General features: G+C 36.4%; 1 protein-coding gene across 1 annotated transcript; it reads left to right on the forward strand.

Moving 5' to 3' along the window:
- Nucleotides 1-1183: 1183 nt before the first annotated feature.
- LOC147291243 (transcriptional activator DEMETER-like) lies at nucleotides 1184-15068 on the forward strand. Its single transcript, XM_086235903.1, is given in 20 exon segments — nucleotides 1184-1736; nucleotides 1881-2039; nucleotides 3055-4871; nucleotides 4960-5356; nucleotides 6545-6635; nucleotides 6733-8161; nucleotides 8296-8375; nucleotides 8528-8612; nucleotides 8702-8793; nucleotides 8869-8937; nucleotides 9062-9098; nucleotides 9183-9265; nucleotides 9598-10035; nucleotides 10379-10415; nucleotides 10507-10564; nucleotides 10858-10997; nucleotides 11085-11150; nucleotides 11416-11530; nucleotides 11622-11660; nucleotides 14941-15068. Coding segments are annotated over 20 exon segments (5913 nt in total).
- The last annotated feature ends 488 nt before the right edge of the window (nucleotides 15069-15556 follow it).

The raw sequence follows: 15556 nt of genomic DNA on the forward strand, positions 1-15556 counted from the left end.
TGTTCAAAGATACAGTAGTATCCCTGGTTTTGGAGACACTGTTTCCATATATAAAATGAATCCACAACCACTAAATACACACCCTCTTTTAAATGGTCCATAGATTCGAGCATATGCACAAATAGTACTACAATTTTAGATATCAATTAATGTACTCATATTTGCACAAAAAAAAAAAAAGTAATGTAGTCATATTTTATTTGTTCATAATTGATTCACTATTACCCTATTTGTTTATAGCAACTAGCATTCTACATTTTTATCCATCACATAACTTGTATCCAAATTTAGTATATTGACAATGCCAAGTGTAAACTCATATTATCTCTCATTGACCAACAATAAAGGCTAAAATCACAATGGTCACAGCAAGCAACCTTAGCATGGTGCAAAACTGTACTTTTATCACACTCCTACTAAAGGCACAATGTGCTAAATTGAAGCAACAAAACCACCGAAGCAGTTTCTAAGCTTTTGTAAAGTCATAATATGCTGGGTGCCCATTTTATAAAATACAGGAGTTGCTGAAACTAGTTCATATTTTTATATGTATAGCTAGTCTATCTGATTTGGCTTATTTTCAAACCTCTCTCTATTTTTCTCTCTCCCACTGTTAGATCGGTGAGCTAAACCTGATGCATTGGAATACATTTTACCATTTCTTTCATATTAGAAGAAGATTGTCTAAAGATATCATTATGTTTTGGACCATAATCCTAGCCATTTAAATCAGATTATATTAGTCAGTTTACACAGATTGAGAAGCTATGTTATTTCATAGTTACTTTCTATATTTTTGCTTTAATTCTGCTTCTATTGTCATTCATGTTTTCCATGTTTTCTATGTTGAGGAAAATCTGGTAAATGATTTTGAGCATTAATAACAGAGATGCTATTTGTTTTTCCCTATCTGAATGAAAGATTTTTATTTAATGTGTTATTCTATGCAATATTAAATGTTAGGCAGAAGTTTTCTGAGGAATGTATTTGAGAATTTTGTCACATTGGGTTCAAGAAATGGGGTTAAGCAACAGAGAGATTAGCGGAAAAATTGAACATTGTCGATTTTCTGCAAAACTTAATTACTAGAGGAAGACCAGAGATTTTGAGATAGTAATACAGATTAGTGAAACAGTAAAGTGAGAAGAAACTTGGATAGGTTGTAAATTGCAAGGGCTCAAAGATGAACCTTGGAAGGGGGATTTCAGCTCCAACTGATGAAGATTTTCAGTTTATGGGTACTTGGATACCAATAACAACAGCGAGGCCTACTCCATCAAGATCCCATCCGATCCCCGTTGACCCCCTCGGGAACCTCCTGCATGGAGCAAATTGGAAACAACTGCCAGGAACTTCAAGTGAGCATGCACAAATGAGGGTGAGTTACAATGGCATGAATCAAACTGCTAGCCAGATTGGACAGTTGCATAGAAATGGAGGGTATTATGGTTTTGATGGAGGTCTGGCTGAGAACAATGGAATGATAAATCATATTGCAGGCTCCTCCTACACACAGTTGCTCTGCAATGGCAGCTCAAGTTGGAACAATAGTATACCATTGTCACTACTTACGGATGAGGCAGCTTTCGTTGCCTCAACAAACCGCAGAAGTATGGACTTGGCAGCAAACACACCTCTAATTCCTATGTTGCATTCTCAAGTGGCCAACCAGGGAAACTACTCAGACAGTTTCCTGCTAACCAACCAAAATTGGAACAACGGTTCATATCCTTCAAGTATGGTGGCGAGCAGACCTCTAATTATGGATTCAAGTATGGCGACGAGCAGACCTCCAATTATGGAATCAAGTACCGCGACGAGCAGACATCCAATTATGGATTCAAGTGTGGTGACAAGCAGACCTCTAATTATGGAATCAGGTATGGTGACGAGCAGACCTCTAATTATGGATTTTCATTCCCAAGTAGACAACAATCAGAGAGATTACAACTCAGGCAATTGGTTGCTTCGCAACCAAAATCAGTGCTCAAGTTCAAACCCATTGAGTAATGTTGGCAGCTCAACCCAGTTATGCCAGTGTAAGTATTTTAAATCTGTTATGATATTTTTTCTTTTCTGCTCAAATTCCATTTATGAAAACCATAAATAAGGGGAAAGAAAATAAGTTGCCATTTGATACCATGTGACCACAAATCAATGTCACAGCTCGATCACAGCACTTATCTGCCTTTTATGTAACATATAACTGATTCACACTTTGTAATACTCTCTCTCTCTCTCTCTCTCTCTCTCTCTCTCTCTCTCTCTCTCTCTCTCTCTCTCTCTCTCTATATATATATATACATATATATTTGTTTTAATGAAACTTTATAATAGAATATTAACATAGATTAGATCATTTCCACGGGGAATTTTCATGTCCTATTGAAATATCAAATCAATTGCAAGTATTACTTACATTTACGATAAAATTTTAACAAAATAAAATAATTTAGATCGTGAACAATCTTATCTGTGATGATTCTATTCTAGTTTGAGGCAAAAATCTATATGTACTATAATTTGTTTATGATATGTCTTTATAATGTAGGTTTACATAAACAAAAACTTTGACAAAAAAAAAAAACTCAACAAGCTTTCTTTTGTCATCCAAACACTATCTAAATGAAACAATTTCTTATTGCATGATCTTAACCCAAACAAAAGGAAAAAAAAAAAGCAGAAAACAGAACAAAACATTTTGAATGCCATGAAATGCAGATACAGTCCTACCCTTTAAAACATAGATGAGGTGGTGGCTCTCAAAAATCCAGTGGATAGCTGCACTTGAGAGCTTAAAACTGTTACCCTTGCACCAAACAACAGCTAAAGTCAATAGGCAGACAGCAACGAGCAGTGCATGAGATATATTTTAATCTTGTTGAACCTTTTATTATGACAAATTAATGAAGGTGAAACATTCATCAGTTGGGTTTGCCTTACTACATTGTAAATGCTCTAGAAAACATAATCGACTATATTTCCAAGACACATGATATCTTAAATTCCTTCATTGTTTCAACTGCTTCACATTAAAACTGCTTTTCTGTACAGATGGTTTCCCCATACCATTCCGACCGAGCTATGATCTAAACTCCTCACCAAGAACAGCAAACGATGCTACCTCGTGTGTTGACAGCCGACTCCAATTCACAACAAATCAAGCCAAGAATTTGGAGAATAATGAGCTTTCTGCAATACTGAAATCCTTAACAGATGAAAGTGCTAGCAAGGAAAAAGGCAAGCAGGTGATGTCTATAGGAGATGAAGCAATTCATAAACACAGTGATGAACTCTTGCAGAACATTGTGGAGTCATCATCTGCAGCCATTCCTACACCATACAAGGAAAACAAAGATTCTGACAGGGAAAGTGACCAAGGCATTGATCTAAACAAGACACCCCAGCAGAAACCACCCAAACGAAGAAAACACAGGCCCAAGGTAATCATAGAAGGAAAGCCTAAAAGGACTCCAAAGCCTGCTGCTCCAGAGAATCCAGAGTCTAAGGAGACCCGACCAGGAAAGAGGAAGTATGTAAGAAAGAATGTCCAAAAGGATTCCACAAGTCAATTGGGAGAGGCTACAAAGAAGACAACAAACCCTAATGCTCGAAAAGGTGCAAAATCAAGCAGGAGAGTTCTAAATTTTGATTTGGAAAAGACCATAGATGAGAACCAGGGAAAAACAGTTGGTCAGAAAGAGGAGATGCAACAAGGTAACAAGAGGACTTTAGATTTGACTTTGAAATCTCAAGTGACAGATATGGGCACTGGAACTAACCATGTGTCTAAAACAAAGTCAGCTGAACGAATTGGCATACAGAATGAATTGATGGTAGAGAGCCAGACCCCAGGAACCATGAGTAACCCTACCACTTCAATGAATCATGTGCCAAATAACTATATATTCCTGCCAGAAAGGCCAGAATCTGCAGCCCCACTTGTGACAACAAAAGACATGCAAATAAAAAATTTGCAAGCCTCAGGGAGACATACAGATAATGGAAATTCTGATTTATGCCAGAGAAGATGTAGATATGAATACACTCCCATCCAGCAACATAACCAAGCTGAAGGAATAGGCCAAGATGTCATTCGAGCAAACACTGACGGTGAAAATCTTGAGAAGACTAAAGAAATGATCAGTCAGGGTGGCTCTCAATCAGTACTAAAGGTTCTCTCCCCTCCCAGTAAAGGAAGGGGGTCCAAGAGGGAATATTCTCAAACTATTGAGCACACACATCTTTCTACCAATAATCCACTGAGTTCATTGTTGTGCCAAGAGATAGTTCAATTGGATGACCATCAGAGAAATGGCTGCACTCTCAGCACAGAATTTTCAGAAAGGCATAAGAAACAGAAATTTGGAAATGGAGGAAACTACATGAGCATCTATGATAATCCTTGTAAAGTTACACCAGTTGAGAAGTGTGTGGGAAATGTTGAAAGAAAAAGGGCAAATGATGTCAATCCAAATGGATATGCATCAAAACTGAATCACACAATATTGAGTTCTTACATTGAAAGTAGCAGAATGGCAGAGAAACAGAAAAATGGGATAAACAAGCGTACCAGTGACAGGTACATTCAATCCATGGCTTCTGGGCATAATTCGCTAGAGCAGCGGATCTCATCCAAATCGCATTCATACCAAGAATGCACTCAAGTTCATAGCTTTTCTACCCAATCTGCAATTGAAACATGCAACCAGCTTGTCTCATCACTTCCCAGAAAATCCATTCAACGAGAAAACAGGCAGGTATTCCAAACTTGCAATGATAATATGTCAGCGAAGAAGCAGACTGTGGGACCCCCTTTATCAGAATCAGTTTCATCCAGTACAGATAAAGTGCTAAAAGAGCAGGATGCCATAGGTAATTATTTCCACCTTAAGAAATGTTTAAATATGTATCATCTCAACACTCAAGAAATTCACTCAATAACTCATTATTTTCAACTCACTTGAATGATGACAACCTCTTGATTTTGTTGTAGGGCTTCCAATAAGAACAATATATCCTGCACCAGTAGATGACATCATACATCTATTTAATGGTCTTAACCTCAATGAAAGCTGCAGCAGATTACAAGAACAAGAGCAAGAGCAAAATGCACTTGTTCCATACAAAGGAGATGGTGCAGTTGTTCCCTATGAGGAGCGTAAGAAGCGTAAGCCACGGCCTAAAGTAGAGCTCGACCCGGAAACAAATAGGATTTGGAATCTTTTGATGGGCAAGGAAGGAAGTGGAGACATGGAAGGAACTGTCAAGGAAAAGGAGAAGTATTGGGAAGAGGAAAGAAAAGTTTTCCAAGGACGAGCTGAATCATTCATTGCACGCATGCATCTTGTTCAAGGTAAGATACCTCGTATTTTAAATCCGAAATTGGGTCATCATGAACTACCACATTGCATATGTTTTAACATCAATATGGCCATCTACACTTTTGAGAGCTCTTTGAATAATTTAGTTCCAAAGATTTGTAGAATAATGAAGCTCTAAACTGGAGAGGACGGCTATCATGACCATCTGGCACTGCCTGTCCAACTGAAAAACTGTAAACTGACCATTTAAGGAAGTAAGCCAGAAAATAAAAAGCATATGCTTTTCAAAATTGAGCAAGATTAGTTTTTAGAAGACAATAGAAGACTGAAACATTTAAAGGTTCAAGGTCTTTTTGGTCATTTGGATGTCCAATAACTACAGAAACAATAGCTTCAGTCTGGATTTTCTTTTTCAACACAAAAATCTCGCCATGTTAACTAACAGTTATATATCTTAGTTCCTTATTTTTAAATTAAGTGAATATGAAGACAGTAAATTAATCAGCTTGGTAATTATTACATGTTTGATACCATTTTGTTCCTTCTTAATCTACCCTCCAATATCAGAAATGATGGATACATAAGCCTTCCAATTACATATAATTGACTCAAAAGAATTTAATAAAAAAATCAAAAATTACTAATAACAAGTATTAGCATTGCTATGTTGGCAAATACTACATTTTTCTGCTTCAAGTTTGAAATCGTTTAAAAATTAAAAACAAAAAGTTTAGTTAATTATCTAAAAGACCAACAGTCCAACAATGACATGGTTAAACCACTTTACCATGCTGTACTTGCCTGAGTCGATGTCTAGTACAATTTTGATAACTATACTATAGAGGGTCTATCAAGCATGAAATTCAACAACCTCAACAATGATGATGTAAGTAAAACAATAATGATTTAAACAAAAAAGCATAAAGTATTCAACATGATGGTCAATGTGAAAGATGTGAAATCAACTAAGTTAAACTCTAACTTGACTAACAAGGTAACATACCAAACATATATACAACAAGGTCAATGCGAATTTTGTTAACTTTTTTAGAGTGAAAAAAATGCTGATTCGTAGTTCTCCCAAGTAGACAACAGATGGCAATTACTTTTGCTCAACATGGACCAACAAAATATAATTTATTGTAATTTTCTTCAATTAGTGGATGGGCAGTTATTAAAAGCATGCACATCAAACATTGATCCAATTTTAATCTGCACAGGAGACAGACGTTTTTCACAATGGAAAGGATCAGTAGTTGACTCTGTGATTGGAGTTTTCCTTACTCAGAATGTTTCAGACCATCTATCAAGGTACTTCAAAAATTTTGCATGATTACACAACCAGATTGCCTATAAGTGATTGTCTTGAAGTGAACAGTAATGTTTTTGTTCCTTTTGATTTTTGCAGCTCTGCTTTCATGTCTTTGGCAGCACGATTTCCGCTTAAGTCGATGAGCAATCACCAAACTCAAGACAAGGTTGGAATAGACATATTGGTTAAAGAACCAGAAGTGCGCATGAGAGGTCCAGAAGATGCTACCAAATGGCATGAAGAGATATCAAGTCAACCAATCTATAGCCAAATCTCTTTGACACTCCATGAATCTGCAGAACATCAGAGAGAAAGTGAGACCTCAAGGAAATTAGTGGAGGCGCACAGTCAAGGGTTGGAGGAGGAATTCGTATCATCTCAAGATTCTTTTGAATCCTCAGTCACTCAAGGCACTGGAGGAATTACATCATACCTGGTCTCCAACTCAGAAGCAGAAGATCCTACTACCACTGGGTGTAACCCCAATAAGATTCATACCTCCTTAACATATCAACAGATGGACAAACCTACCATGTTTCAGGAGTTTTATCATCAAGTAAATGGAAGTTCAATGTTAAATGATATATCCAAGCATGGGCATATAGAATATGGACAGCTAAACACAAGATCAGACAGAAGAGATCATCTCAATGGCACTTCTTCATTCACTAATCCAATCATTCTTGACAATCGAAAAATGCAACCACCACTTGCTCCTTCCAGCATCAATCAGTTGCACATGTACCCAGATTCTGGAGAACCAGAGCTATGGGGATTTGAAGATTTTAGTGAAGAAAGCATATCTTGTTGGCCTTCAATTGCTTCCAGGTTCAATATGGAAAGAGATGAAAATTCCAAGAGCTTAAGAAATAAAGAACTATCAGGTAGTGTTGTTAGTTCCTCTGTGCAACAGAATATTTTGTGGAGGTCTCAAGAAACACCACCAGAGGACCCATATGCATCGTTCAGACAGCACTCAACAGACCAACAAAATAATTATCAGCCAAGATCGTGCAATGAATATAATCAACCTTCCTGCAACAGTCATCAACATGAGAGGAACCAAACCTTCCAATTACATAACACATCAGCCACAGAGCCTGTAAAACAGACTGCAAGAGAGCATAATCGTAGCATGCAGCACGTCCCAAATGTCAGTGAGCTCAAAAAAAAATCTTTCAATGGTGTGGATAGTATCTCTGTAGTGAATAAGCAAAGACACTTTGAAAATCAATCAGTTGATTCAAATTCAGAGGAGAAATTATATTCCAATCATCAGTCACACAATGAGACAATTACAAACATTTCAAAAGGGCAAAAAAGAAAGGCTGGGAGCAAGAAAAAGAATGTAGTTGACTGGGACATTTTAAGAAAGCAGGTGCAGGCCAATGGTGGGAAAAAGGAAAGAAATAAAGACGCAATGGACTCACTGGACTATGAAGCACTTAGACATGCTAAAGTTAAAGAGATTTCTGATGTTATCAAGGAGAGAGGGATGAACAACATGCTAGCAGAACGAATTCAGGTTTTCACTTCTTTTAGTGTTTAGTCTAAAGATCTCATGTTTGTTAAGATCATTGTCAATTTTCTCTATGATGGCAAGATCAGTGAATAGATTAAGACATCATTCAAGATAACAATGGTTGAAAATGTTTGTAGGAATTCCTAAACCGACTGGTTAGAGAACATGGAAGCATGGATCTGGAATGGTTAAGAGAGGTTCCCCCAGATAAAGCAAAGTAAGCCATTTCAAATAATTCATTTTCTTTTAAAACGTTAAAATTAACTGCCCCCTCTATGACATTAACAAGGATATCCAGATTGAATGAATAATGTACAGCAATGCATCAACAGATTTCATATATGGTTACCACAAATTATTATTCTGCAGGGATTATCTATTAAGTATACGAGGATTGGGCTTGAAAAGTGTGGAGTGCGTCCGGCTTTTAACACTTCACCATGTTGCTTTCCCGGTAACTTTTATATGGCTACTTATTATCTTATAAGTGGTAAATAATATCTTACAATCAATGAAATTATATTTCCTTTTTGTTCCCTAAAGGTTGACACAAATGTTGGAAGAATAGCAGTACGACTTGGATGGGTCCCCCTCCAACCACTACCTGAATCACTTCAGTTGCATCTCCTAGAAATGTAAGAAATAATGTTCCAACAAATGAATGCCCAACTTTTTCAGTACTTGCAAATGCTAACCATATTCTTCTGTAGGTACCCAATGCTGGAGTCAATTCAAAAGTATCTATGGCCAAGATTATGCAAACTCGATCAACTAACCCTGTAACTTCATAGCTCCTTAAAGCCATTCATGTTAATTTGAAAACACTGCTTTTAGGTGCAAAATTTATATATAATTCTTTTATCTACATACACTTTTACTGATTGTTTAACTATTCAACTACAGGTATGAGCTACACTACCAGATGATTACATTTGGAAAGGTATGCAAGCCACTTCATTAGTTACAAACATTTCTGTAATTAGTGAAAGAAAAAAAAGTTCTATGAATTTTTATTTTTATGCAGGTTTTCTGCACAAAGAATAACCCAAATTGCAATGCATGTCCAATGAGAGGAGAGTGCAGACACTTCGCAAGTGCTTTTGCAAGGTTGCATACTAATCTCTGAAAAATTACATGTATACTGCTGTCACTGTGCAGGAAAATAACATAGAAGGCAAGTTATCAGAATCTCCAGATAATTTTTAGGCACGAGATTCAGGCCTCATAAATTAGCAATCAGGAAGTCTGTAAATGACTTATACTAGTAGATAGTTCATGGAAAACCCATAGCTGTATTAACTACATTACTACATTAACAATGTTTCACTAATCACACAAAAAAATAAAGAGAAGTAAACAATAATATAACTACCAATGAAACTCTCAGAGAAAAAAGAAATTAGTATTTATTGAACTAATACCAACCATATTTGATGCAGTGCTAGACTTGCCCTGCCAGGACCAGAAGAGAAGAATATAGTGAGTTCAACTGTTTCGATTGCACCTGAGAAGAATCCTACTGTAGCTGTCAATCCCATGTTACTACCTCCACCTGAAGGCAACTCACTTCAGAAAGCAAGGGCTGAAAGTAACAAGTGTGAACCAATAATCGAAGAACCAGCTACACCAGAACAAGAATTCACGGAGCTATCACAAAGTGATATTGAGGACTTGTTCTATGAGGATCCTGACGAGATTCCGACAATCAAACTGAATATGGAAGAATTCACAACAACATTACAAAATTATATGCAAGAGAAAATGGAACTTCAAGAAGGTGACATGTCCAAGGCTTTAGTTGCCTTGAATCAAGCTGCTGCTTCCATCCCTACAGCCAAGCTAAAGAATATCAGTCGACTACGAACAGAGCATCAAGTGTAAGTACATGTCTTCCCCTAGACACAAACCCACATATCATTAACATTACACTGAATACAAATTCTGATAAAATAGGGCCAAATTTCACTTTCAAGGTTCATACTACTATTTATCATTGGATCAGTTTGAATAAAGCCATAGCATATTCAATCTAGAGAAACAATATTTTATGTGTAAATATTGAAGTCGCCACCACCACAATTCTTGTGCTAGATTTAAGAAACCTATGCCTAGGAGCCAATAAGTTTTGAGTTTTGACATACTTACCTATATACAGATATATGTACATAGACATGAATTCTTTATGATGATGCACTTATATACAGTGCTGATATAATGCAGGTATGAACTACCAGATTCACATCCACTCTTGGAAGGGGTAGGTCAAAATTTTAAACTTTATATCTAGAATATGTAGTGACCTACATTAAACATTCTTATTCTAAATTAAGCACTATCTAACTTTACAGATGGACAGACGGGAACCACATGATCCAAGCCCATACCTTCTTGCCATATGGACACCAGGTAAGCTCAAAACACAACATTTCTGAAATTGGTTGTCTAATTAAAGAATTCCAAATAATCTCATACAGTAACTAGAGAAGATGAATTCACATCACCCATGGCGCATGGAGAACTGAGATACATTGTTGAGATTATGCAATTTTGATGCATTTGACTTAATAGACCAACGGTTAGAACTCAGATATACAGATGAAGGGATTATCTAGGGCTACCTAATTTCCTATTGGAGATATGAAGTAAATATTATACATTTTTCCAAGTAATAATGTTTAATCTGCAACACCATATACTAGGTGAAACTGCAAATTCAATCCAACCACCAGAAAGCAGGTGTAGCTCCCAAGACCAAAACAAATTGTGCAATCAGAAGACATGCTTTTCATGCAATAGCATAAGAGAAGCAGATTCACAGACAGTCAGAGGAACCATTTTGGTGAGGAAAATTGATTGCAATAATATGTTAAAGATGCAAAATATACTGCCTGCAGTTGTTTACTAAAATTTGAATCAATTGTCTTAGATCCCTTGCAGAACAGCAATGAATGGGAGCTTTCCGCTCAATGGCACGTACTTTCAAGTGAATGAGGCAAGTCTTATTCACACTATTTTCCTTACATTTATTTACTGTACACAGTCTAGATTAAGTTAATAGGCAGTCAAAAAGTACCCCTTGTGCAAGTTAGATTAACCATAACCCTATCCCACACTCATCCAACCCAATTGGTCAGAAAGAGTCTGCTATATACATACCTAAAGAGAAAAAGCTATTGATTACTTCTTCCACTTCTACCATCCAGAATCTTAGAGCCATTAATTTCCAGATGTATGAACAAAGTTCGTTCACCATGCAGATGTTTGCAGACCATGAGTCTAGTGAGAACCCAATTCATGTGCCAAGGGGGTGGATATGGAATTTGCCAAGACGGACTGTATACTTTGGAACTTCTGTATCAACAATTTTCAGAGGTAACAGAAAAATTAATATAATGATTTACTACATAACTATTCCAGCTAAAGATGTAAGAGTTACTTACAATGAAATACCTATCTCTACTAGGTCTGTCAATCGAGGGAATTCAGTACTGCTTTTGGAGAGGTATGCAATACTAATTTCAATTCTTCTCATTAATTTATCTGATTATTTTGAGTATAACTCTTAAGGCACACAGTAGATAGTACATAGAATTAAAAAGACAACAGAAGATCCTGAATTTAACTTCCAACACAAACTACATTGTTTTTGAAAATTATAGTTAAGCTTCAAGAAAACCTACTTAAGCATTTACATCTAGTTCCAGCATTTTGTCTGTTAAGATTTGTACAGAATCCAAAATCCCAAGACAAAGGATGAGAAGAAAAAATTACACACATTTTTGCAATGAAGGCATTTTGATAACAGGATAATTTGTAAAGGCAAGGGAAGCGAAAACAGAAAGTTGTCTCCCCTATCCAGCACTCCTCCCAAACCTCACCCTCTCCCCATTTCCCACCCGAAACTAACAGTAAGAAGTGAAAGTCTTCAGGCCTTGAGAGACGTCTTTCCAAGGACACTGGCTTTAACCTTTAAACACCATATTGGAATCTCATCGATTCTCATTCAGTCCGTATTTACTTCTAATGATAGTGTGCCAAAGAGCCTCTCTCTTGATGGAACCGCCACAACCATTTCCCAAGTAACTCCTCATTCCTCCTTACCCCCCCTTATCCTTTGGTTGCACCACTACCTCCCACTTGACCAAATGATCCTTTCTCTCATACATCACACCTTCCCTCAAAAAATATCTCATTAAACCTTCAATTCTTTTAGCCACGGTAATAGGTATCCGAAAAAAGCGGAATTTAGTAGATTGACAAACTACTTAAAACAATTGAATAGGGGTCAATCTTCCTCCTCTGGATAAACAAACTTTGCTCCAACCTTCTAATCTTCTTTCCACCCTTTTCACAACCAGAGCCCAAAATTTGATTGCCCTTGGATTTCTCCCAAGCGGTAGCCCTAGATATTTCATAGGCCATCTTCATACCTCACACTTCAAAATCTTTGCCAACTCTTCCAAATTTCTTTCTAGAGTATTTGTTCTTTCAAATAAGCACTTGGCCCTATTAATCTTCAACCCTGAAATCAAACTGAGGACTTCTAAAATCCTCAATAAATTCCCAAAATTTAGTTTCTCCCCTGACAGAAAGAAGATTGTTTCATCCACGAACTGTAAATGTGAAATTTCTATTTCTTCCCTCCCTACTACCAAACCCTTTAACAAGTGTGTTTCCTTTGCTCTTTCTACCAACCTACTCAAACCATCCACCAGCAAAGTGATTAAAAAATGTGACAACGGATCTCCTTGCTTCAAACCCCTTGTGGCTCCAAATTTACTTCTTGGTCCCCTATTTATTAATACAGAAAAATTTACTATTTGCAAGCAGCCTCTAATACAATTTCTCCATACAACCCCAAAACCTTTTTTCTCCAACACAAAATCTTAAAAGCCCCATTCCTCATGATCATATGTTTTTTCAAAATCAATTTTAAAAGAACCTTCTTGCTTCTTTTTTCGAACCTCCACCACCCAATTTGGAATTAAGACTGCACCCAAAATCCGCCTCCCTCCAACAAATGCTCCCTCAGCTTGTGAAATTGTATCTCCCAACACCTCTCTCAATCTATGGGACAGCACCTTCGAAATAATTTCATACAAGCTCGAAACCAAACTAATCGGACAATAATCTCCAACCTGTAATGCATCCTCTTTCTTTGGAATTAGGCAAACATAAGTTTCATTTGTGAAAGCATTTACAATCCCATTATCATAAAATTCCCCCCAAAACCTTCATCAAATCCTCTTTTAGAATATCCCAACATTGGAACAATGCTACAGAGTACCCATCAAATCCTGGTAATTTATCTTTACTGCACTCAAAAACACCCTTCTTACCTCAGCCTCTTCAAAAGGTCTCTCCAACCAACTAGCCTTCTCTGAAATAGGGTTCCACTTCAATCCTTCCACCATCAGCCTCTCGCCCCTTCCAAAGAGTAAAGTTTCTTGGAAAAACTGATTATAGCTTCCTTAATTCTTCTCTGATCTTCAGTGAAATACCAATCACCCAAATCCAACGTTCTATTACATTACTCCTTTCTCACATTTACCATTCATGGAACATCTTTAACAAAAGTTTGTGTTTTTTAAAAGAAAGAATAATAAACAAAAAGCCTGACAAGAATTTGGATTGACTGTTTTAAAAAAATATATTTTGCTATTAAAAAACTGATTTGTGTCATTTAGCAGTCAGCTGAGAGAATGCATACAAACTATATCCAAAAATTTTAAAAATTTTAAGGTTATAAATGTTATCAATACGTTTCAGTAGGAATACAAATGTCCTCTAAAACAAGAGAAAATGTTTGACACTAAGTAAATCCAAAACAAACCTATGCCTTTCTTCTTACATAAAATCCCTCTTTCATAAAACAATATAACATTGATATAATTACATTTCATACGCTTTGATAGTGTAGCACTTTCAGTTTGCAGATTATTATAATAAAAACTGTTAGATGGCAGACTAATATTCTTTTAAGTTTAAAGATTCACTAGCAAGAATATATAATCACATTAAGTACACATTGCCACCTTAGGGAAATTATTTACAGCATTCTAAAAGTTGTTACTTTCTTATCATAATTAAAGACACATGAAAATCTCTTTGATCCACATTTCTATATTAGGCATCAAGTGCTGCTAACTTACATTATCAACTAAAAATATTGTCTACTACATAAAACATATGAATGATGCTTGGGTCCTGACTGGTCATGACCTCATCCTTACAAGTTCATGTTGTCCAATAATATTATTGCAATGTGTCGTTTTCGAGAGAAGAGACCTTTTTAAACAAACGACAATACACTCATTCTTTTCCTACATTTTCCAACCCATAAACCACACCCATGGCCCATATCAATATTAAAAAAAATGACATGTGTAATAATATTATTGAACTACATCAATTTGGAAGGATAAGAACACCCTGACTGGTGAGGACCAAAGTATTATTGCGTAGATGCAAATCTAACCAACCACAACCACCACCAAAAATAATCAAAAACAAAAGAAAATTACTAACAAGATGCAATGAGAGCACAACAAGAGTAATCAACTCTGCTAGGCTACTAGCAGTAAATCTGAAATATGGGAAGCACTATGCTTGTTGACCTGTAAAATGTCTTTAGAGCACAAGCAAACTCTCGATAAATAGCTTAAGAAAATTGAAATTGAAGATTAAATGTGTTCCCCTTGCCAGGAATTTGGTTCAGATCCAAATTTATCCAGAAGGTTATTCAGCCAAGTTTACTTATTGACTGATTGATTCATTTGCAGGCTACGTTTGTGTGAGGGGATTCGACCGAAAAACAAGAGCACCACGACCCTTAGTGGCCAGATTGCACTTTCCAGCAAGTAAGTTGACCAAGACAAAAAATGAAAAGAATGGAAAAAACACACCATGACGCAGAGAAGATTTTCATCAGAAAATCAGAAGATTACTGACTATGAGAAGAAGAACAATGACTAACAAATTCTAGTACATTCAATTATTCTTCCTCTAGCATCAGATGCATTCACTATATGACAGACGGGCAGCAGAAAGCAATTTTCAAATATAAAATGTGTGATCTCATGATGAGTTGATTGTAGTCTGTACACATTGTAATCATTACTATTATTTCAATAAATGCCCAACAAAGAGTGATTCTTCAAAATTGTCAATGTCACTTCCCAAAAAGAATAATCGCCAGGACACACTTATTCCTCGGTTAATCAACAAAAAAATTACATGTATGGATGTCAGTCTGAGAAAAACAATACATTCAGATGTGATAAAAGAATGCACAATTCAGAAAAATATCCAAATAGCTAGTAGGAACCCTATCAATGCCCATCATTTCCGAATCACAGAAGAAAAATCTAGTCAACAAATCTCAAATCATGTGCAGGA

The sequence above is a fragment of the Dryas octopetala genome, chromosome 3, assembly GCF_963921425.1.
Source record: "Dryas octopetala chromosome 3, drDryOcto1.1, whole genome shotgun sequence".
Lineage (NCBI taxonomy): Eukaryota > Viridiplantae > Streptophyta > Magnoliopsida > Rosales > Rosaceae > Dryas > Dryas octopetala.